Source organism: Lasioglossum baleicum, chromosome 9, assembly GCF_051020765.1.
Source record: "Lasioglossum baleicum chromosome 9, iyLasBale1, whole genome shotgun sequence".
Lineage (NCBI taxonomy): Eukaryota > Metazoa > Arthropoda > Insecta > Hymenoptera > Halictidae > Lasioglossum > Lasioglossum baleicum.
Genome location: NC_134937.1, coordinates 8,342,615 through 8,367,232, shown reverse-complemented (window position 1 = coordinate 8,367,232; position 24,618 = coordinate 8,342,615). Strand labels below are relative to the sequence as shown.

The window sequence follows — 24,618 nt, the reverse complement described above, 5'->3', positions numbered from 1 at the left end:
CGCTCGCCGAACTATTTTATTTTCTCCACCGAAAATAGAATTGATTTCGCTTAATCTCTAACGATTTCCTTAGGAAAAATATCTGCTCCGTCGCATGAGCTACATTTTTCGAAACATCCAAGAAAATCGATACGGCAACGGTGCTCCGTTCGCTGGATTATTTAAAATATGTACCATAAAGCGTACACCACTGTATTCGGGAAAATTCGGTGAATCATTTTACCCGAGAAACGAGTTCACAGCTTTCGCGATTCAAGCACAACAAATTCTGAAAGTTGATCGTTTGATTTGATTTCTACGGCGTTAGATTTCGGACGGAAACGGTATCCAAGACTCGAAGAGACTATTTTTGTGGAACTTTGATGGTCCCTTTGAAGACACGTCATTGCAGATACCGTAGTTGGAGCAAGTTACTGACAGCGAAAGCATCGCCTTATAAGGCGGCGCGAGGACCCGATATAGTTGCCGCGCGTTTCGTAATCGCGTTTACGGTGTTCTCTATAAGTATAATTGCAACGAAATAAATTTAACTCGTCGTTCTTCTTGTCTATAATCTTTCGGCAACCTTTTCTTGTTTTCTCTCTAATTCTATCGCTTTATCGCGGTGTCCTCTTGAAACTCTTTTCAGAAAAAGTAAGCCGGTTAAGAGGTCAAGTTCGCGGAGGCAGAAGGAAGTCGCCGGTGTCCCAGGGAGATACAGTATCGCGTCGAATAAAACAAGAGCATTGGTTTCTTTATTCGCGTAACCAACGAACAATCAAGCTTATGTTACAGAGGATGCGCATTTCACTTGGAGATGTACAAATAGTTGTCCTAAATTACGGGAACATTCTATATACACAATGATACACACGTGGAATTGAAAGCTTGCCAAATTTCGGTGTTGCCGCGGCCTGGAAAAACCATTGACGCGAATTTCGCGCGGAGTTTCACGATCAACGTCGTTGCGCTCCGCTTCTTTACTTATTTACAGAAATCGGCGATACGCCGACTACACGATAACATAAATAAAGGCAACAATGGTTCGCGCGCGCGCGCGTCGGTGTCCTCCCACACCTCTGTTCTGTACATAAATATTATCCGATTCGGAGGACGGCTCTAACAGACTATCGCACGGACACTCCGTTGATGGTGATTCCGTTTCGGTTCGACACTGGTTCCGCCTCGTAGTGTCCGGATCTTCCATAATGTCTTCTGACGTTGTTGCCGTACCTTCAACCGGGAGAATCGTTCGTTAAAGCTTGTTTCCCACCGGTCCGATTTACCAAGCTTCGAGACTTACCCGTAGGTACTGCCGCTTATACTGTAAGGGCTATCATAAAGACCGTCTTCCGGCACATTCTCGTACATGGCGTTGGGCGTTCCATCGTTAAGCGTAGCGTAGGACATTACAGCAGCGTTCTGATCCTCTTTCCTTTCGGCAGCCTGCACGTTCTCTGTATTCTTCACTGGTGTAGCTTTCCTCCTGCAACGAACACCGTGCAATTTTCTTTGAAACTTTATTACTATATTCACAGATGAACAATATACGTCAACGGGCTTCTTTCGTTACCACTGTTGGGAACCGAGAAGATGGCAGTCGGCTGTAATTGGCCTGACTGCCATTTTCCAGCTTTTACTTACAGTCTTAGGTAAACGAGTCCAAGTATAATTAATATAAATATGATGACTCCGGCACCGATCCCCACGCTGGTACCCACGCCTTGCGCTTCCGCGACCTCGTTCGGCATGACTGTCGAGCAAACCAACAAAACGTCAACGTCAACGGCCCTGTAGAAACTCGGTACTCATTCGGAGATCGTACTCACACTCGCACTTGGGCTCCTCGCCGCTCCAAGATCCGGTATCCAAACATTTTCTGAGGAACGGGCCGACTCTCTCGAACTGCGGTAGGCAATGATACTCTGCGGTCCCGCCGTACGTTGTGGTCCCGTTCACCACGATCACTCTTCCGTTCTCTATGGGCCCCGGATGCTTGCACTCGACGGCTACGGAGCATTTTTTCATGATTCTTAACACACTATTCTAGCCACATCTTTTTTAAAATCATTAACATATCAAAATTGGTAACTTCATAATAAGATCCAGTGGGTTCATGACCGGTGGCTGAAATGATACGAATGCTACGATACCCTTAGGACAATAAAACGATTGAAACTACTTACAGGAACAAGCGGGCATGCGTCCGCTCCAGGAGCCGTTCTGCAAGCACACTCTGGTCTCATTCCCTTCCATGTAGTAGCCACGCGGACAAGCATAGTGGGCGATACCGCCCACGCTGTGCGTCGAAACTTGCGTGGACAATACTCCTTCTTTCTCAGGGTCTTTACACCTGATCTCTGTGAATGGAACAATCCAGTGTGAACGAATAAAACACTTTCACGAATATGCTCCATTATCTACGGATTAGTTCATACATTAAGAACATTTACCTTTACAAACCGGCTTGTCGCTGCTCCAGGTGCCATTCTCCAGACACAGTCTCCTGGCGAATCCATCCAGCTCGAAGTTGCCGTCGCACTCGTAGAGCGCAGCTGCCCCGTAATAAGTCGCGTTCGACGTCAGGGTATACTTTCCGTGTTGAATTTGCTCGGGCTTGCCGCAATCGACGTCTGTTCGAACATTGCTGGATTAAAGTAGACTGCGCAAACACGGTCGAAGGATTAAACAAGTGTGTCGTTCTTACAGACGCATCGCGGAACCTCGCCGCTCCACTTTCCATTGTCCTCGCAGGTGGACAAAGGTTCCCCGACCACCTTGTATCCTCTCTCGCAGCGGTACTTGGCGAGAGCGCCGATCTTGTAGGACGTCGCGCCGGTGTTCAAGTTCTCCGGAGTCCCGGTGCGGATCAACGTCCTCCCGTACATTCTGTCGTTTCCGGTCACCGAGAGGATCCCATGTTCCGCGTACACCGGCTCCGGACATCGGATTTCTGCAACCGAACGCGTTTCAATCGATTCGCGTGAACGATCGACCAACTCTTCTTCGCCTCGGACATCGACGTACCTTCGCACTTCGGCGTCGCGTCGCTCCATTGACCATTGTCCAAGCAGTATCTCCTCGACACTCCGTTCAACCTGTAGTTCCTCGTGCAGCTGTAAGTGATCTCGCTTCCCAGATGAGTTGTCCCGTTCGCGTACTCCACTGCTCCATTCAGCACGGGCAGAACTTTGCCGCACTCTACGTCTGCGAAACATCGAATTCGGTTTCATTGTTGTCGAGCGGCTTGTTGGGCGATTCACGCTCCGGTTCGTGTCTCTGTTCCTGGAGTATTTATTCTAGATACTCGGGGACTGTTCAAATAACGCGATAAGATAGATACTTCGAGCTAAAGCGACTCTAAGGAGATTCCAGGAGATCGCAATATTTGGAATATTATTACAGCTTTGATCAAAAGGTATTTTAATGACTATGTCGAAGCAGTGAGGATCCAGACTCGTTTCACACGCTAACGCTTTAGGCTTACATTCACAGGTCGGCACTTCGCCGGTCCAGTCTCCGTCTCTAGCGCACGTGTGTCTCGCCTCCCCTTGAAGCAGATATCCTGCCTCGCAGTGATACTCGATGGCACTGTGAACGTTCAGATCGTAACCGACTACGTAGCTTCCTGTCGGCACCTCTGGTTCCTCGCACGTGATCACTGCGAAAACCCAAAGATCAATCAGAGTCTTTCTACGTTGTTTGCATCGAGGAAAGGTTGAAACTTACACTCGCAAGACGGGGTGGCATGGCTCCATTTCCCTTCTTTCGTGCACTCGTGCTTCGATTCGCCGACCAACCAGTAATCCTCCTGGCACGTGTACACCGCCAGACTTTTCACCGTAGTGGTGCCGTTGATTAGGGACACCGTGCCGAATTCGATTTGAGCAGGTGCACCGCAATCGACGAACTTGCATTGGGCTGCCTTGCCGGACCACTCGCCGCCGACGTCGCACGTCAGAACCTGCGGACATCGATCGCTATACCTCTAGAATCTAATTATGAAAGTACGAAAGTGAAATTGTAAAATTGCTCACATTGTCGCCGAATAAAATGAAGCCGTTCTGGCAGGAGTAAGTGGCAGTCGATCCAGCACGTCTCCCGGTGGTGGTGACGAGTCCGCCATTGACCGGCGGCGGTTCTGGACACCAATCAACTGGAAAATAAGGAACGTTAAGGCATCGTCGCTGATGTGTTCCGGCTTCTGGTATTACTGGCACTTGTTCCGTACACAAGCATTGAGGTTTATGTCCGCTCCAAATACCGCCGTCCCCGCATCTGCGTCTGGCGTCCCCGATCAGCGTGTAATTCTCCTTGCAAGCGTAATCGGCGAGAGCACCGTGCGTCGTCCTCTTGTCGATCAGCGTGATCACGCCGTTTTCCAATTCCGGGAGGGCTCCGCAATCGACGACTGAGGACATCGGTACAATAATCGTACAATAAGATTCGTAGCTGATTAGTAGACTGCGGATTTTATGCATTTATGACAAAAATTGGTACGTACAATTGAAAACAGTGGACGTATTCAAAAATTTAAGGCCACCAGTGTATTAGCTACATCTCAATAAGATAATTAATAGAAGAATGAAAGTTTCATTTGGCTTCTGTGTCTTGAAATCAATGCAAACATTGTTTTATTTTGCATAAAGATCCGCAGTCTACTGATTAGCTTCTAGAAGCTCCTGATCCCAAATATTGAACAATCAGAAGCAGACGAATCTAGCCGAAGGAAAACCGAAATGGAAACATCGTTCAGTCTTGATACGACGAGATTGCTCACGCAATAGCAAGCCCACAAGGAGATGCAGTCTGGCGACGATACGCGACGCGGTGCGAATTGCGAATCGGCAACCGCATCTTCGCGTCCGCGCGATAATTATGCGGCTCGCGTGCCATCGCGCTCGATTAAGCTTACATTTGCAGGTGGGCGGCTCGCCGCTCCAAAATCCGCTGGGCTCGCAGATTCTGTTCTTCGAGCCGATCAGCATATATCCGTCGGGACAGACATAGTCTATCGTGGAGCCTATGGCTCTGTTCGTTCCCACTATCGTCGTGTTCGCAGATTTCTCCGGACTACCACAAGTAGGCGGTTCTGAAACGTGGACGAGTGGCGAGTGAGATTCGATATTACAGCAGCGACAACCACACATCGGTGGTTGTACGCACAACGAATCGAGCTCACTCACTGCTTTGACATATCCAGTGCAAGTAGTCAAGGTTGCAGCCGACGTCATTCCAGAGCCAACTGCGGCCGCCGTCCAGCACCACGCAGTTTTGATCGTTGTTGTAATTGTTCGGCTGATCCTTCCCCCAGGAAGGCCTCTGCACGATCTCCCCTGAAATCGAATCGATTACACGCAGGCTAACAAACTGTTCGGCGCCTACCAGACTCGTTAACGAATGCAAGATTCCGATGGGAGGTTGTTGGCAGAGCGAGAGGGTTAAAGTTGGCCCAATAGGTCCTTAAACCCCGATGGGGCTCCCACGAGCGAACGTGTAATCTTTTCGTCTGCTCGATCCAGACGCAACAAACGATTAAGAGAGATTATACGTTCGAGCAGACGCTCGCGGGTGTAACTTCCCGTCGATTTCCCCACAGTGGCAACTTTCACGTTCTATTTATTAGCGCGTGCGATTGCGCCGACAGTTCCCCGCTCTGCTCCTCGACGATTCAAACTTCGATTTCACAGGCCCCCGATGACCGGTGCGCGACGGCCGGTCGGCGAGTCGAGTTTCCAAACTGCTCTCGGATCAAATGAATTCCGGCGGCAGACGGAACTATAATTATCGCGTAATTGCCAATGCGGATCGATTGGATCGGATCGGGTCGGGTCGTCGAATCCCGACCGGAATTGCCCAACGGCCCGGTTCCCATGAACGCGGCGGCAGCCGATGGATCGTGAGAAGGGAGGAAAAAGAGTGTTTCGGCCCCGAGTCGATGGATAAAGAAGTACTCACCATCCACCCAGCGCCATGTCCTTCCCGGGATCGGCTCCTTTTGCGCGCCTATCCAAACCAGCTGCGTTTTCAGCTTGTCCTTTCGTCTCTCGAGATTGTTCAGTATATAGACCGACGCCGCTCCCTGCAATCGGACATGGAAGTGAAAATCATCGCGAGAACCAGCGGGGAAAAACGTGTAGAAGCTCGACCGACAACTGGAGCGTGCCACCGTGACTCGCGACTTTCCGTTGGGAAGGCGAAATCGAAGAGAACGTCTGCGTTGGGGTACGTTTGTGTTCGAGCGGCGATAAAAACTGCTTGAGGATATCTTTCTTTGGTCCGTTTACAGCGATGTGATAGTAACAACTTGTTTCTACTTTAGATCAGTCGTCGATGAGATTACGAATCAATTACAAGAACCTCTCGCAGCTCCAACGTAAACGTATCCTCCCGATTGTGCAGCGAAACGCGACTGAAAGAGGATTCATAGAAACCTTGAAGCCATGAACGAGATCGCCGCCCCTCGCGCGGCAATATTTCTGGGCGTCCTGAAAGGACCCACCCTTCTTCACCACGAACTCGTAGCAGGTGGAGTTGAAAGCGGCCAGATCAGCGTCAGCCGGCGTTCCGTCGTAGGCGCACCTGTCCGTCGAGAACTCTGCGGAAATTCGGGTAGAACTATTCCATGGGAATTGATTGGACTGATTGCCAGAGACCGCGGACCCTTCTCGGACCTCCAACTTACCGTCAACGGCGAACACCTCGACCTCGCAGAGACTCAAACTGCCCTCGACGCCGACCAGCTGCAAGAACACGTACTGTCCGATCAGCGCTCTGGCGCACACGAAAGTCTTCGTGATGCCCTCCTCTACGGAAACAAAAGAACGGAGATGGAATCGTAGATTTTTCAATCTATTAGATTTCGAACACGAGTTTCGAGATACTAACCGATCGTGCCGGGAAACCAAGCGCACAAGGGGTTCCGTTGCAACTCCGCGCTGCTGTTTCCAACGCGTATCTCGATATCCTGAAGGGGTTGGTGACCTATCGAGAACCAGAGAACTTTCTCAATTTCAACTCGGGGAGCAGCCGAGTTCCATGAATGGATTACGGGAAGACAGAGTATCCCCTAAATAGCTTCCAAGCGGATTACAAGAAGCGGGATGATTCCTATCGCATCCTGAAGGCGCCCGTATTCGCGTTAACACGTCGAAGACCGAGCTAATAATTTGCCAAAACGATCAACCGATAGTGTTATCGAGAGATTTAGAATGTAAAGAGCTTGTTCGCGTCTAATAATCCGATCAGAGGGTTCAGCGTGGTTCGTACGATAGAAACACGGTGCTCGACGTGTTAATCGATAGTGTGGCGACCTTGAGGGGTTGAAGGTCCCGTCGAAACGAAAAAGGCAAATTTACCGCAGCAACCCCTGGTCGTCACTCTGACGACCTTTACCGAGTAGGACTTGAGAAGGTCGACCTTCCACCACGGGCTCGGCTCCCTTTGCGTCTCCGTGCACCTTTTGCCGTCGTGCTCGGTGCTCGAATCGCCGTCGTTCCCGTGGCTGGCGTCCCCGCCTCGCACGGTGGTCGATTGATTTGTGGGTTTGCGGAAAGCAACGTTCGTACCTGTGGCATAGATTTTCTCCGTTAAGCGTCTCCAGCTGATCGCGAGCACAGAAGCCTAGAGAACCGTGGAAAAGAAAGGATCGGTGGCTCGATCCGGACCGGTGCGAAGCAAATTGTTCGGAACCGAACGACGCTGTTGCCGAAGAAAGGTGTTGCCGGCTACGAGCGACTAACAAAACGGCCATTAACGACAGGATGCGTTCAATAATAGAGAGGAACGATTATCCGTCGGTTGTCCCAGCTGGTTTCACCGAGTCGTACATACTTCGCGGTTTCAGAATCTTCCGGCTTCCACGGGTTTCCGCATTCTCGGCGACAGCTCGTTCGAAATGATTTCCGCCGCGTCGTACAGTTTCGGCTCTCGAAACGGCTGTCGCCGTGCGGAATCTCCGGTTGCACAACGCGTCGCCGACACGCGTTTTACCTACCAAATTGCCGGCCCGAATTTTGACCAAGTAAAAGTGAAACTTTTCCTTCCGTCGCGACGCCCGACCACCGACGAGCAAATTCAATTGACAAAATTATTCTTAATCGATTTCTTAAATACATAGTGACGTGAAACCCGTTTGAAACAATAATTTAGTACGTTTTAGTGGCGCCTAAGGGTTAAAGAACGAAATGTCTGTAATCAAGCATTCATTTTTCCGACAAAAAAATTGGAAGTGCGTTTACGGACTAATAACAGGCTTGCATCCACTGCCTCTGGCTTACTCGCGCGTGTTGAAGCGGCGCAGCGTGCGACGATGGCGTCGGGAGGTCAACGCACATGTCACCTCGCGAAATCGCTTTCCATCGGACGCGCGAAAGAAGAGAAAGAAAAGGGGGACGGCGTCGCATTTTAAGCGGGAACGCGGTCGAATTTCTTCGATCGCGGAATGCAACGGCTCCTCCGAGGAGAAAGCTGCGCGAGCGATCTGCTTGTCAAGGAAGACTCGTGATCGAACGAGAATCGTGCTCCCCGTTGCGAGCCGCGACCGAGAAATTATGCGCGTCGCGGAAAGATTTCGTCGTCCTCGCAGGCGGAATGCTTACCGCAGAATGGTAGGTCTCCTTGCCATTTCCCCCGGGCGTTGCACGTCAGGCTGCCGCTGCTAAACAACCAATTGCCTCGATCAGAATCATCGAAATCCTTCGAATCGCTGTAAACGCTGTAAACGATGGACGCGGACACGCGAACAAGTACCCCCCTTCGATCATACGAATTACATGAAAACGGAGAAAGTTCGTAATGGGTCGGCGATCGACTACTGTCGTGCCGAGCGGACCATCGTCGTCTCGCTCCACTGAGACCGCCACGCGTACTTGCATATATCTACCTCCAACAGGAAAAACTGGGACTCCGAATGCTGCGCAAGCTGCTAAAACCGGGAAAATATTTCTGACGCGCCTCTAGGACCCGTTTCGCCGCTTATGGAATCCGTCCAATTCGACAACACATTCCGATTCCGCTCTAAATATATATATTCGTACTGAAAAACTTCTTTAGCCAATGTATATCTAAAAAAAGATGACGAAGGTTGCGACGATTTTTGTCGAGGAAACGGGATTCGCGTCGCGGTCACGTGACCCGGTTCGTGGGTCTACGTTTGTTTAGCAATTTCGAGAGTAACGGTTCGCGATGATCAAATTAATGGAAGACTTCGCGGCCGCGCGCAAATTGCTTGCGTTTATCTCCGAGGAAGCCCTCGGCTCGGATCTGCATGCGTGTTCGAGCCAATTAGACTTACCCGAATAATTCGTAGCCGACGTCGCACGTGTACGTCGCCAGAGAGCCGGTCTCCAGCGAGTCGTCGGACAACGACACCTTGGCGTTCATCGGTACTGCCGGATGACCGCACTTCAATCCTGTATTCAAGAAAATTACGTCTCTGAGTCGTGACGCCTCGAAACCGACTCCGAGCTCCCCAACACGGATTCATTAACCGCCGCCGATCGTTGCGGTAGTTTCTTAATGGCTCGCTAACAACTAGTCGAATACCGAAGTTCCCATTTCTCCGCCGCCGTTAACCGCGGATTGCGTTTTTTCCCCGCGATGGAATCGACCGCTGTCGTTCGACGATTTCTCGACCGCCTTCCGAGCGCAGAGTCAAAAAAAAACCGTCCGACAAAGAAATTTTACGGCGGAAAGGATTCCTGGAAACGCGAGTCCGTCGACAATCAAGCACCCGGCGAAACTGGAGTAATCACTCAAATTCGAAAGCAACAGCCTCGAAGATAGACTGCAGTTTCCCCACGGTTTTCCCTTTCGTTCTCAGTCGATCTTTCGCGATTTTCGTTACGCAAGGCGTCGTCGCGGCGGATCGTTAATTGGCGACAACGTGTCAAGGGCGCGTTTGTCTTTCCGTGAAAACCGCGATTCTTTCGCCCGTAGACTATTACCGCTGTAAAAGTAAATCGAACAATAGACGGTGCGCGACATCGGATCGAGGAAAACCTTGGGCAAAGTCCCACGCGTCCACCATTATTCGCGGCTCGAGAAATTAGTCGCGCACCGTGGATTTTCTATCGTCCGCGAAAGGATCGAACTTAGTGGGTCGCGCGCGCGCGATAGCCATAAAGTTATACAGCCGTTCGTGCGGTGACAGAGGGTTTTCTATGAGCGGAACTGCCATCTCAGAAGCTGAGCTCCGCGGAACTTTTTCTCCGAGTGAAACGACCGATGGAAATCGTCCACCATATTCGGCGGACGAAATTTCTACAAGAACCGTTTCCAATGAAAAAGCGAACTACAACGATGAGGAACGGCACTCGCTGAAATGAAACCATCTCGATTACACCAGAACCGTTTTGGACGCAGGAATATCCTGCAGGATAAATCAACGAGTTACCAGTGTGCATAAATATGCATAAAGGAAAGTGGAGTAGGGAGCGTTGGCGCGCGGAGTGGGGATCGCTGAACAAGATGACGTACTACCGAGCGTCGCGCGGCGAGGATGTGACGGTTAATATTTAAATATTTTTCTCTCCTAGACGCACAGGTTTCTTTTTAAATTTGTTTTTTAATATTGCATTGTCATCCAGTTCTGAGCTACGTTTAAAGTTTCAAGTCTCTGGCTCATCGGGAAGTGATTTAGAATTCGATTACAAGATTTGACAACAACGACAACATCGACAACTCGGCAAGCGTAGTAAAAATGTCATCCTCTCGACCAACGAAGTCTCGTCGAGCATTTTCTTTCTTTTTCAGGACAATCTGTCGCAAAGATTGCAAGGCTTCCTGCCGCATATCTTCGCATTTTCTGGCACGAGGATATTCAGAAGAGAATGTCCGGGACTGGTCCGTGGCGAGCGGTTTACCCGTGGCTGTTTACTACGGTCGATAAGCCGGCCGATTATTGGGATGCAAGGCCGTCCATCAGGATGGAAGTAGGCAACGATAATGGCCGGAGCGTCGTGAAACTTGTCGAAGGACCTGGGAGAAGACGATAAAATCTTTGGCGCGATTAGAGGAGCTGCAGCGGCGGATTCTCTCGGCTCGGGGAATACAGTTTCCGGTGGTGCTTCAAGGCCGATCGCAGATGGCCTTTGATTTTCGAATCGACTCGAGCCTCTCGACGATCATCCTCGTTTGCATCGCCTCGTAATTCCTTCGAGACCGCTATCCCGAGGGAGACGGAGAGAAAGATGCGGGGCGAGTAGAGAAAGAGAGAGCCCCGTTCATTTAAATAGGAGAGTCTGCGCGCATTGAATCACCTGCGCGCCGCGCGGGGTGAAAGCATCCGTTGTCTCTTTAGACGGCTCGAACTCTCGGAAAGACCCCGTTTCTCGTGGGACGCGGAGTTACCGTTTCGTGTGAACGGGTTAATTAAACCCGGTGTAAACGCGTTCGCGCGTGCTGCGTCTCCCGATTCTTCCGCGGCTCACTCTCCACGCAGCTTCTAATTAATATGGTTTCACCTTGCATTAATAATCGCGCTTTTAATTACCCGCCCCGAGAATGGACGGTAAACTTTCAACTTGACTGCGGCGATCTTTCACTTCGCCGGAGGAATGTGACAGGTTCCGAACCAGTCGAAATTATACGAAAAAATTAAAATACATATGTATAAATATAGTATTACCGCGACAAACTTGATAGCTAAAAATTCACGCTGTCCTAACGGCCACTCCTCCATCTCGCAGATCACAAACAAATTTTTCGTGTACCGTTACAAGTCTTTGCATCGCCCACCGACAGCAAGCAAACGCGCTTTAGAAGGCGCGAGGAATTTCCGCGGCAAATTTGGAGTGGTCTGGAGCGTGACGCGACCGCGATGGGCGTGAATGGCTCCAGAACTCTCGAGAACTCGAAGAATTCCGTGGCTAAGTGTCGTCGCGGCGCGTGCATGTGCGTACTCGTTGGTACTAGGCTTCAGCCTCGAGTCTTTGGCATTCGCTGATCGCTTCGTGGGTCTGGGTCACGCGGTTACAAAACTTTAAAGCCAAAATAACGGTACGACATGGAGCTACTTCGTGTTGGGTCGGGACTACTGCCGGTGAAGCGTGTCACGGTACAGTTCTTGGTCGATCGCCATTTTTCCGTATCCTTGTTCGATCCGAGGAAAGCCGACTCTCGTTAATTTCCCGCGGACTCCGGACGCCTCTCGTTTCCCTTTTTTTTCCCCATGTAATTGTGCGTCGCGGTAATCATTTCCCATTGTGTACACTTTCAGCGACGCGAAACGATAATTGCTCGACTTTCTTGTCAGTGTAGCTTTTTGTTTGCCGGGGAAGGTGTACGTCTGGTTCACGGTACGGAACCGTTTCGCGGAACAATCAGGAAGTTAATTACGGGACGAGCGATTTGGAGCTGATCCACGAAGGGTCGTTGTGCAGCTTCGATCGACCGGCGTCAAAAATAGAACCGTCCGCGCGAATCTGTTGCAATTATCGTTCCCGGTGTGAACTGAGAAGCAGTTTATCCTATGTGTTGCGATAAACCAAGGCTACACGGTTGAGTTAACGCCTTCTTCGGTGCGTAATTTATAATACTAGCTACTATCCAGTAGTCTAAGCGCTATGTCGTCCAACCGTGTGCGACTTTTGGTACGCTTGCTTCTAAAATGAACTATCATAAATAAATATCGTGGAACGTGCAATTATTCGAACGTGTTGCGATTATTCTCCCGAGAGTGTAGAATCGCTTGTTCCACGGCTCGTTGTACACGTCGCTTGTGCAGAAGCGATTGTTGGGAGGTTGGAAAGTGGGCGTGCCCGTCCGCGATCTATCTCGCGAAAAAGAAAGATCGGATCGATCGCCAAGGATACGTCCGAGGCTGTGAAACAGCGATTTGGTATCGATTTTTCTCCAGGCGGAAGTCCTTCGAAATTTCCTTTCGGCGATCCGCGATTGGCCGGAACACTATCGACGCGAGTCGTTGCGAGATTCGAGGGGATCGATAACTCGTTTTTTTCCCGCGGTGTTCTCGCGCCACGATTTCCGACGGGATCGTAAAAGCAGGCGAGGGAGAGGCGGGAAAGGATGTACGCGATCGTAACGACGGATATTACGTGTCGTCGCGTTTACGTAAATACGGCGCACCGAGAGCGAATTTTATGGCCGACGACAGTAGGCCACGAGGGAAGAACCGGTTAACGGTGATCGTTCGGTTCCACGAAGAGGTGTCCAACGCCACCGACCGAACGCCCAACCGTCGTGTTGTGCCGCTCCGCCTCGGAATTCGTGCCACTTAGCCCACCAATTTTCAAATCGACCGTATCTTCGGCGCTCGGCTGTATATCGGCTGTATCGGCACCGAGGAACAACCAGTTCCTTTCGCGGATTTCCTAATCCATTGTGTTGCACGACGAAGGTAGGGAAGCACGTGGTGCGTGTGCCGTGTCGTCGCGATCGGCGATGACTTGCGACACCTTGCAACGCGTCAGGAAATGAAAATCGTGCCGCGAAAGGTGTACTTTCGTGCGATTGTCCCGCGTCCGCTGACGGATACAGGCTGGTACAAACTCGGGGAAACTTCGCGTTACCGGACTATGCAAAGTTCCTGCGATCCCCACGCGTCCACGCGAATCGCGTCAACGATAAACTCCTTGTAGCCACGCGTTCCTCGTCGGCATTTCACAGATTCTTTGAAGAGGAGTCTCCAAGCTGTGCCGTTAAGTGGGCGACGCCTATGTGACGGCGAGATCGGCAACTTGGAATTCCGAATGAAGCAAGGACGAATCGTTAATCGGTTGTTCCTGCTCGCCGAGGTAGGGCTTTCGCCGCGCTCGTTCTCCGATGGAGTTATGGGCGAAAGTCCGGCGAGTTTCGTTCGTTGTCATGCAAGTCAAAACAAAGGTGGACGGTGACCCGCGTAGGTACACGTGACACGTGAAACTCTGGAGAACGTTCCGGTAGACACAGTGTGACTCGGGATTATGTAACCGGTGCGGTGGTAGCGTCGAATTGCGTCCCGTCGCCAAATTATTCGCGTTCGGTCGTGCATGCCGATCGCATATCGGATTCGGATTGGATCGAGATCGGATGGAAGTAACGAGCGGTGCGACGGATCGAAATTTCACCTGCGTCGATCCGTGCCCCACCCACGTGTGCTGCGTTTGCATAGGTTAGCCTAGGAGCGCGAGTTTCGCGTGCTTCCGACAATGAGTCTAGCCAGACCCGGCCCAGCTAAATGTTACGACCGTCTCACTGGCCTGGCTGGCTCGATGGAAACGTGCCTCCAGCACGGCTGGTTAGATACGCTTCCTCTTTCCTCCCGCGGAGAAGGAAAGAAAAGCGTTCACCTAGAATCTCGAGGACGCTTTTACTTGCCCAGTTAAACGAGTTAGCACCGACCACCGGCTATATCAGAGTCTATTAATCGACCTATCAACCCCTGTCCTTCTCGTCCGACACTCTCGCAACACCTCTGGAATCGGATCAGAGCCGTGCGAACCAACCTCTCCCACAAACGCACACACAAAGAGCAAACGCACACAGTGTACTCGCGTTCGTTCGCAACTCTCGACGATCGCTGACCATTCTATTTACGAGTTAACCATGGAAACGACGGCTCTTGCCGCTTCTGTCAGCACGTTCGAGTTACCTCGTCGCTGCAGAATCAACGTTTAACCCTTTCGCCACGGCAACATCGGCCGGAGAGCTGTACAAGACGCTAATCTTCCGCGTCGGAGCCATGGACGTGCGGAGGTACACAGCTAAATCGATTCGTATCGACCGATTTGATAAAATATGTGATGTGAGATATTTATGCTTTAAATCACAGCGTACATAAAATGAATTTGACTAGTCTTTTATTTAAACTACGACATTGCGGACGTCACGCATGTCCGTCGAAAGAATGTCAACAGGGTGTCGAAAGGAATTTCGCGACTCGAGAAACCGTACCCGAGAAAATTGAATGTTTCGAGCTAATAAATAGATAATGGCCGCCTGTTCTTCCTGCTGGCCATCCCCTTCGTTACCAGGTACAGCGCGAAGGCAATAAAACGCATACCGAAAGCAACATCGGAGGGCAATTATCGTCCTCGAAGCTGTAATTTCCTGGTAATTGCCCAGACGCCAAAGATACGTCCTTCCTACGCGTTTTTTGTCCGGCGCGGATGAAAGTTCGAGCCGGTGCGGTGTTATGGCGTTGCCCGTTGCGTTGGTCGCCGAGGAAGGGACCAACCGTGGCTTGGCTGTCGATGACGCAAACGGGCTGCTCGGTACGTTTACTAAATTTTTCTGAATGCTCGATTCGTCATGGCCGAATCGAAAGTGCCTCGCGCCGCGCGCGAAACAGCCGACCGGCAAGAAAATAAATCGCGTTCCGGGGAAACGATCGCTGTCTGTCCACGTGTTCACAACGACTTAATCGCTACAGACATTGCTATTTCTAAGTAGGCACATGTTAAATTGACGTCGATCGATCTTTTGAATTTAGGAAAGTTCCTCGAATCTTACGTGTGGGTTTAGCGAACTTTAAAAGGAGTAATTGCGCATCGCGGAGGTAATATCGCGCGCGCGACGCAGAAACGGTGCCCGGACTATCAAGGTGTTTCATGTAGGTCAGCTAGGAGAACAAGAGTTACAAAAGGCGAAACACGCCTCGACTCGCCCGACCAGTTCCGTTCAAACCGAGTCGAACATCGATTCTCGGTCGGGGGAAACACGAAATTGATCGGGCCCAGCCCCAACCGGCAATGTGCGACCCACGGGCAACACGAATTCACCCTATTTCCGCTGTCACGCACGACGAGTGTGCGTCTGGTCTCTGCACGGTCGGCCGCGCGCAGCTTTTGCCGAATTGCGAATCACCTCGATCGCGTCGCGTCGCCTTCTTCTGCGTTCCACGAGCGAAACGTCCTCGAACGAAAATAGCCGGTCGTTTTTCCCTTCGGAGAAAGAGGTGAAAAAATCGGGTGGAATTCGCAAGGTTTAGGCCAGCGGAGACAGGCAAAGCGACAGGGACCTGCGCGCGTTTTATTCGAGGCGGATACACCGGGTGACCTCGAGACTCCAGAAAATCCGCGTGGACGAGAACCGAGTGGGCGGTACCTGTTTTGCTCGCTCTCGTATTCCTTTCCTCGGTGTCCGTGGACAAACACTCGGAGAAACAGATGGAAAACGAGGATTCGAAATTCCTGCGCTCCATTCCGGGGCGCCGATATTCGACCGCGCGGTTCAACGGACCTCGGAGATAATCTATTCGCGTGCGCTCGATCCATCCGATTTCTGTCCGATTTCCGTTCGACGAGGATCGCGGAAACCTCGTCGGCGAACGTTTTCCCCTGGCAATAAGAAAAGAGAAGAGATCGCGCGTTTCACCCGGCGCAAAGTATAGACTCGAAACCCTGGTATCTCTACAACAATTTTCAAATCTTGCATGTCGACGGTCGCTTTCTTCGAATACCTCGTGCCATATGAAACGAAACGGAACGGAACAGAACGAAACGAGTCGCGACCGAAGCGTACGTGCTCGAGCAACGATCGGCCGGGCAGCTCGATGAATCGGGGTCTCTCGGCTTTGGAGAAATGCAGCGCGCGCTGCGGCTGAAATGTTACGTTACGTGCCTTCTGCGCCCACGACGAGGATCCCCAGAAGGGACAGAAGAATTTCTCGCGTCATCCTTGATGTGTGGTTCTTATTTTTTTTTTCTTTTTCGTTCTGGCCTCGACGAAAGGCGGGATCACATTGAGAACTCACTGGCCGTGGTCGCGATCATCCGCGGTGTGGGCACGATTCACGATACCCGCTACCGGAGAACACTCTTTATCCGCGCACCTCGCGGCAACTTTCACGAGAAGTTTCTTTGTTCGGCGCGAGCGCGCGCGCGGCACCGATGAAAACTCGTTTCGCGTTCGCAACGTGCGCTTGTCCGTTAATGCAACGATTCGCGTGTTTACTCCGACGAGAGCGGAAAAAGCGGCGAACTAGTCTTTGGTCAGTGCCGGGGTCGAGGCGTCGAGCGATGTTCCTTCCATCGTTCTCTCAATTCGTCCAACGCTGGCATCGATTGTTCGCGGTGATTTGCGCCCGAGGACCTTCCTCCAGACTCTTCATGTCTTTCCCCGTTCCTCCGATTCACCCATCCAGCCGAATTGCCTCGGAGAAGTCACAGCCGATTCGCGGAAACGTCGATTCACCTGTTACCGAACACAGAAGACCGAAGACCGTTAAGCGCGACGCGCGGACGGCATTTTCGCTGGCCGTTTGGTCGAGCGTCGACCGACTATGACGATCCGTTCCCTTCACTAGCCGTCCGACGAGTGCCACGGGCTTCGGGTCTCCTGTACTCCTTCGACATTATGAAAGTACGGTGTGTACCTTGCTGTGCACGTCGTACGCCGTGCATCTAGTCGGGCTACTACGGGGGAACCTACGCTCGACTACGGTCCTCTCGACTTTTCGCCTCATGACCGGCTGCGGGAATAGGCGTCTTGCACCACCGGACACCACCTTTGTCTCACTTTTTTCCCTCCTCCTATTCTTTTCACCGACAGAAACGACACCAGCTTCTTGCGAGCGAAATATCCCATTTTTACAACAGCTATTCCCCGTTTTCTCATCTCAAGTTCGTCGGTGTTAAATTGCCGCAAAAATAAAACTATTAGGTCAGTGCGAAAGTCCGTGTCCGATTCCTTGTATTTTTATACGAAATCGGCCACGTACTTTTGCACTGGCCTGTTTACAAACCTGTTCCGAGAAAATGATTTCCGGATTGTTAAGTAGACGCCATCTATCATAATTCTATTTTCATTATGGCACGCAGAGCTTTTAGAGCCGGTAAATCTTCCAACGAATATCTTCTGTGACGAAGCAGTCGTAAATAGATCTTCCAGTAGAAATGCAACTATACTCCGCGGACAGAATGCTTCGTCCTGCCGCGTCACGATCCCGATCGAGAAGACGGCTATACCTGTCCGCGAGCGCGATACATTTTTATCGGAATCCCCGCGTACGTATCGTACGCGTATCCGTAACGCCTTCAAGGTGAGACAATTAACATACGGTCGAGTAGCTGTTGGAACTTTTACTCGAACCTGATTGCAGTTCGCGGACGGAACGATCGATCGATTTAGAAAAAGCTAATTGCTTCCTCCTGCTTGGCGAGCGAGCCTAGCAATTTACAGAGGCGTTGCAAATCACGTCGAATCGGAGTTCTACAATAACGCGGATACTCTCGCACGTGTGCGCCAACGATTATCCACACTTAATACCGTATGTTTCTTCCGTAAAACAAGTGGATAGCATAGTCGGCGGTACCACTAGCAAACGCAAAACATAACGCCGTAAATCGCCGACTTTCCATTTCGAAATGCTCCACTTGAGTGTCCACCGTACATATTTTAGCAGTTTCATTCTTTCTTGTGCCACACATTTTTGTCAGTGCATAAAACCAGCGATCTGGTCGTGAGATAATACAAGTTTGCAACAGCGTTGAATGACGATGGACATTTTGAATAAGGCTGCTGTAATTTACCTGTTTCCTCTTGAAAATAAAGATTCCATCTTTCGAATTTTCGTAAACACGGCGAGATCTCCATCTGTTGTCGCGTTTGTTTCGTTCGCCGTGTTCCAGTAAGTGCACCCCTCTTTCCGCCTCGTTTACTCAACTGACGCCATGAAAACGGTGAAGTCCTGCGTCAGCTGCCTACGTCCTGGCAACTCGTTTCCCTCGAAAAAACGCGCCGCGCCGTGGTCAGTGACGACGAAATGGCTCTCGACATCGGGACACCGCGAATCAGTGATTCCCATTCCCGATGGTGTCTCGGACACCTGCTCGAGAAACTCTCTCCCGCCGCGACGCGCGACTTAAAACAGGAGCGCGTCGCGTGTTCGAACCGTATTTTCTTGCTCATTAGTAACGCGACTCGATCTGCTCTTCCTTGGAACTTCGTCTATCCGAACTTGTCGGGGAACAAGGCCGTTCGGACAACACAGGAGTTCGTTGTCGCCTTTATTAATTCCAATAACGGTATCACTGAAAGTATACAAGAGTGTGACATAACTGGCGATAAACAAAAACTTCGTTCGTATAAACGAAGTTCTACCGTGCGTTAAAGTGAAAGCATAATTAAATCTAATTGTGTTCTCTTATCGTACTTCTCGCGTTCTTGATTGATATAAACGCGCAAAAATCTGCAATCTACTCGTTAGCAACGGTCACCGGCTAAAACGCAGAGCTGGGTCTCGTGGATTATAATTTGCTCGATAAACCGAACCTGGATGTGCTGCTTTCCTCCTATTCCCCTTCCTAGTGTCGGCGAGACACTGTCGTTTCTTACCTTGTAGAAAGTAAATAGAGTGTGCAGATTTTAATGAATTTATAATGAACGCCGGATATTGCATTCTTTGCAGCGACGTTGGCAAAACAATTGTCCCGATTCAGCTGTTCCCAGCTTCCACGGAGAACAGTTTCCAATCCCAGATCGTTCGAAATAGATAAAAAGTGAAAGAAAATTCGAATAGCCTTTAGCAGAAGATTTCATTGCGAGGACAAGGAGCCCTGTTCAGAAACCATGGCATTCGAACGAACGCCACGTGACGGCGATATGGACAATGCAGACAATGAGTACCCTCTGCTAAGGCATATGCTCGAACCGGAGATGGCAATTTGTCTTTCCACAAAGGCAAGCAGATAATTGTCAGAATGGAAAAACCTGTAAATAAAAGGCAACACGGTTTCGGGCATGCCGAACCGTAAAAGCGTGTCTTCATTGTTCCCCGGGTGCCTAACGACACATTAAGAAACATCCCCGTTTACGTAGAGACAGTCGGGACTACAAAAGGGTATCGAAACGTTAGGGTGGTACATATCTCGGACGGAGAGAAAAAAAAGGTTGAAAAACACTGCTATAAGGTTACACCGACTCTTTACCGTTAAACCCCTCCCCCTCCTGTCCTCTTACCACATCGAGGTCCCCACCTGAGTCACGATGTCCCTCGCGCGGCGCGCGATCGCGTTTCCATTCTGCTCTCCCGACTTCTTTCCTCTCGTTTCAACCTTTCTCTCCTGTCTTTCTCGCAGCTTCGGGCTCCATCCTTTTCACCGTTCGCTCTGTCCTTTTTCTTTTTTATCAACGGTATACGTCACCGGTAGGAGCGCGAGCTCCAGAGTGCTCGAGCACTCGAGCTTGGGTCCCTTTCACCTCAGCCGAGCCTTCTTGCGTCTTCGTTTCGATTTCTCAAAGAAACACGCCAGAATTCGGCCGATCGGCGAACAGATGACCAGATCGAGTCAAGAGTTCACGCGATCGTGCACGCTCCCCTGCGAAAAGATAGCACGATTAACTCGTTGAACTTTCAGGAATAACTGAACCACCGAAATATTATCGTTCGACGAATGTAATATGCCTGAGAACTGGTTTGAAATTTCTCATCTACATAGAAAGATGCAGGTGTTACAGTAATTTCCAGCAAGACGAAGAAATACTATGTGCCCCGAAGAGTGCGAAGCAATGTATAATTTGTATCCTGCAATAATGGATGAGACTCGAGTCTATTTTGATTTATGGCAGCTAGGTTTAATTATTAGCTGTTTACGTTAATCGCGATACTAACCTGAAAGACGTTAGAGAATATAATTTATAAGACAAAATTGATGTATAAAGATATTTGTTAGCCGCGACAGGGATCAAGGCTCATGGATCTAGTTCCAGCATTTATCGTTCGTCAGCGCAGAGGGCGTAAGACACCGAGTTGTTGTTAACGATGTCGGTATTTCAGATCGAGAGACACGAAATTCCATATGGTGATTGGTCTGCTCCTATATCTCATCTGTGCTATCATCAATGCGTTTTTTGTCAGTGGTATCTTCTGTAGGCCTATTCCACTACGTATTCTTCACCATTTATATATTTTTCGATCCGATGTGGCCCTAATGCGTCACGCGCAGTTCATATGGTACGGCCCTGAAGTGGTTCGGGAACTTCGACCGTCACGGGGAGGGGACGCATGGCCGGGTCAAGGGGGCGTGGCCTTCAAAAATGTCTTTGATCGAGCAAATAATTCCGAAACTTGGTGAATAGGAAGTCGAGAATCCAGAAAAATGAGAACCTGTGTGACGTCACAAGATAATTCCAAAATGACAAGACACTATCCCGCCACGGCATTACACATTATACATTACGCTGCAATACAAACAACTTCGTTTACTTCGAATTTTCTGTGTAAGTGATTCTGCGGATCTTTATGCGCAAAATAAAAATTGTCCAAGTCAATTGTACGAAATTGAAATTAAATCAAAATGTATATTCTTTTTAAATCACGTTAAAATGTAGGAAATGATATCAAAATATCCTTAAATTCGTCTAATGTGTGTTTAGTTTCGTATTTGACCTATTAAAAATGGTGCAAAATGCTGTATTGAAAGTTGTACTGAAAAATGCACGCGCTGCCTCCTCCCCGTATGCTGTAAGCCGATTGTCGGCACTGTCCTTATGCTCCGTGAGTCGATGTGCATAGTAGCTTATAGCAGAAAGGCTTATCATCTTTGGAACTCGTAGATGCCGTATCTGTCTACGTCGTGTTTGTGTACATATGGTCTAAGTCTGACCTCCAGACGCAGAGCGCAGACTCTGCAAACTCGCAGCACGGTGAGCACGGTACGGCAGGGCAGACATAGAGTGAGCGTTGCCGCCGCGTACCACCGGATTCGTTTCGCTTTTTGTAACGTTCGATTTGAGCGGAGAGGTATGCACGAGCCGGGTTACGATGCAGCCGGTAACCGTGCTTCGTCGCCGAAGCGAGACCTGTGATTCTTCTTTTTTACCTTAATTTATTGCCGAGGATACACGCCGAACAACAAGAAAACATGTAAGTCACCGATTTCCGATACTTTCTGTTAGAAATCTCGCGCTTTCGGATCCTCTCGGAGGTCGTAACGAAAGATACGCAACAAAGTTCATCGGCGCCGTTCACCGATCCACAAACTCGATTCACAAGTCCTACAATATTTACCAAATCCTCTGAACTTTGTAATGGCACGGTCTCTCCAAAGCTCAATTTTCTGTATTCTAGTTTTCGCCACTCGTTTTTTAACTCTTTCTGAGTAATTCAATTTTAATTCAATGATAAAATTATGATATTTATTCAATAAGATATTTCCCATTCCGTTTTATTACTTTATGCTATTTTCGAGGTAACTGATCATGTTATTGAATAAATCCGAATTTTATCTTTGAATTTTAATTAAAAGCACTACAGACTTTTGTTCCAAGTATTTTCAGAAATTTTGATTAAATTCTTTGAAAGATCTTAATGCTTCATCCAGACATGAAAATTTCAATACTTTCTTATGTAATTAGGTGACTATACTCTGCGCAAAATCAAAGGTTTAAAATTATGTAAATATGGCAGAAGGTGGAACAGAACCAAAGTCCAATGACAATCAAGTATCTAAACTTCAACTTGAGGTGAACGAGTGTCTTGGTAATTGGCTAGTGTACTTACAGGTACGTAGATCTTTTTACAAGCATTCTATTAGTAAGTACTGGAACTAATTGCATTCGTCGATCTAGACGCTGAATGGCCTATGCACAGCTGGTGCAAAGTTGGCTCGGTCTCTGCAAACGCTCTTGTCCGCTCATGACACAGCTGCGCAATGCAGGTTAACTGGACAATGCCTCGCCGGTTGGGAAGAGCTTACCAAAGCGACGTACGTGGCCAGCAACACCGTGAAGAATCACATTATCTCTGCTTTGAGAGATCATGAAACTCGAGATAACGAAGCGAACAAGCATGTGTGTATTGCTACGGTTTGGCTTAAACTATAATTGAATCGTTATACCATATTATATGAAATGTTGTTGGTTTCAGGACATACTTAGAGATAATTTATTAACTTTCATAAATTTGCAATACCAATTCTGTGTTGCTTGCTGCGAGTGTCTAGGTAAGAGTCAACGATCATCTTGGATTAATCTATACACTTCTGAAATTCTTCTAATCTTTCTACCGATCTAAATTTCACCTACTTGTTTCTTATCAGGTGGAATGGCAGAATGCTCGTGTTCACAAACCGGTACTGCCGAATGCGACATTGCATCTTTACAACAATGCTTCGAAAGATTATATAGTTCACCGCCACTAGTGTCTTCGTCATCGACGCAACAGTCGGTGCAGAACTGTCATAGGTCACCTTTACCATATCCTTTATTTCCTCTGCAGGTAATGTCGGTGTGTCGGACGAACAGAACTACGATTCTTCGCTTTCTGTCGTTTCTACACGATATAAACGAACCCATTAATCGATTGCGTAGGTTCAGAGGAGATGGTCGGAAACAGCAGCTGCGGAAATGTTGGGCGAAGCATCGGAGAACACGATGAGAAGGTGGTCCATGCCATGGGATTGTCGAAATATCACGGATTGGCCGAGGCAGGACGCCAGGTCAATATTAAGGGTTCCTCATCAAGATAGAAGTAGGTCCACTACACCGGACATGATATGGAAAACGCCTAGCATAGCTAGTCAGGATGGCTTACAGGAGGCGATACAATTGTTGTCCTGCAAACCAGGTACATGCAAAACGAAAGAATACGAGTTCCGTTTATCAACGATATTCTAACAAGCAGCATCGTCCAAACTTCCAAATGATCGTTGCGCGGGTGATGTTACTTGCACGAATAAATATGTTCTTTACGCATCGAGTTGTCTCAATGTCTAAACAGGAGTTAGACCGTTGAATCAACTAGCAGCTTATACCAGTCAACATATTCCGGGCGTAACATTAACGGCGTGCAACTTTGAATCAAGCTACGACACGACGATATGGCCCGGATCACGGAAAGTAGGCTCGTTGAGGAGCTGGCCGTACGATTCCCATTCGAGCGACCATGCGGACCAATCGGGACGTCGCGAGAGCGATCAAAGCACGCACAGCGGCGAGCATAGAGATTCAGGTACTATTTTATTCGCATCGATGATGCTCGCTCGTCCACCAGGTTTGCTGATTCTGCTTGTTTGTAATCTGGTTACAGAGCCCAGTGTGGCCAGCGGTAGCCATGCGGATAGTAAAGATAGCGATCATAGAGAGACAGAACTAGGTAAGTATGCATTACGAAGAATGACGTCCAATAAAAAGGTTTATCCGTGATTTTTTTATTTTCCCGCTAGGTGCCGTGGATGTGTTAGCGTCCCGTAAAAGCAGCTCGTCGACAGATTCATGCATATCAGCACACAGCCGTTCGGGGTCTGAGAGCACTGGTGGCGGGGTAATGCACAAATCTGATATTCGAAGTTAAGAAATTTGTAGACCTATATATTGAAGGCTGTGCTAATTTCAGGAATGCGCGAGATCGCAGCTATACTCGATGTGGAGCGGTAGTGACTTGCCCTTCATAAAGCTCCCGGAGAGCAACGAGACTCATGACGATCATCCACCTGTATAATTATTCGGCACTTCCAGGCGATATCGGCTAGTTGCGGTTTCTTCCGGACGATATCAATCTACTAACGTGGAGCGATAAAAATTGTTCGATGTCGTATTTGTCACCGAGACTCGGTAACGCGCGCGATTAGTGCGTCCATGGATTAATGTATACGATCGTTGACGGTTCGCGTGAAACGCGCCGTTTGATGATCAATATAACGCAGTAGAGTTGGATGATTGTGTGTTGTGTATCGCGCGAGACGCATCGGTACATAA

The 24,618-nt window shown here is 49.3% G+C and overlaps 2 protein-coding genes across 2 annotated transcripts; one reads left to right on the top strand and one right to left on the bottom strand.

Moving 5' to 3' along the window:
• Positions 1 to 712: 712 nt before the first annotated feature.
• Fw (CUB and Sushi multiple domains furrowed) lies at positions 713 to 17,385 on the bottom strand. Its single transcript, XM_076430729.1, has 22 exons — positions 16,543 to 17,385; positions 9,275 to 9,392; positions 8,580 to 8,638; positions 7,338 to 7,547; positions 6,868 to 6,963; positions 6,665 to 6,787; positions 6,414 to 6,577; positions 5,938 to 6,061; positions 5,166 to 5,315; positions 4,895 to 5,071; positions 4,211 to 4,390; positions 4,017 to 4,135; positions 3,709 to 3,943; positions 3,467 to 3,640; positions 3,007 to 3,186; positions 2,687 to 2,932; positions 2,433 to 2,612; positions 2,166 to 2,339; positions 1,809 to 1,988; positions 1,624 to 1,732; positions 1,283 to 1,465; positions 713 to 1,212 (listed from the first exon to the last, which is right to left on the bottom strand). The coding sequence occupies exons 1-22, from the start codon at positions 16,595 to 16,597 to the stop codon at positions 1,107 to 1,109; spliced, it is 3,342 nt and encodes a 1,113-aa protein (XP_076286844.1). The 5' UTR covers positions 16,598 to 17,385; the 3' UTR covers positions 713 to 1,106.
• A 3,916-nt stretch (positions 17,386 to 21,301) lies between these two features.
• Positions 21,302 to 24,576, top strand: LOC143212244 (uncharacterized). Its single transcript, XM_076430852.1, has 10 exons — positions 21,302 to 21,787; positions 22,279 to 22,425; positions 22,492 to 22,713; positions 22,790 to 22,865; positions 22,962 to 23,140; positions 23,233 to 23,488; positions 23,642 to 23,872; positions 23,951 to 24,016; positions 24,087 to 24,184; positions 24,257 to 24,576. The coding sequence occupies exons 2-10, from the start codon at positions 22,324 to 22,326 to the stop codon at positions 24,359 to 24,361; spliced, it is 1,335 nt and encodes a 444-aa protein (XP_076286967.1). The 5' UTR covers positions 21,302 to 21,787; positions 22,279 to 22,323; the 3' UTR covers positions 24,362 to 24,576.
• The last annotated feature ends 42 nt before the right edge of the window (positions 24,577 to 24,618 follow it).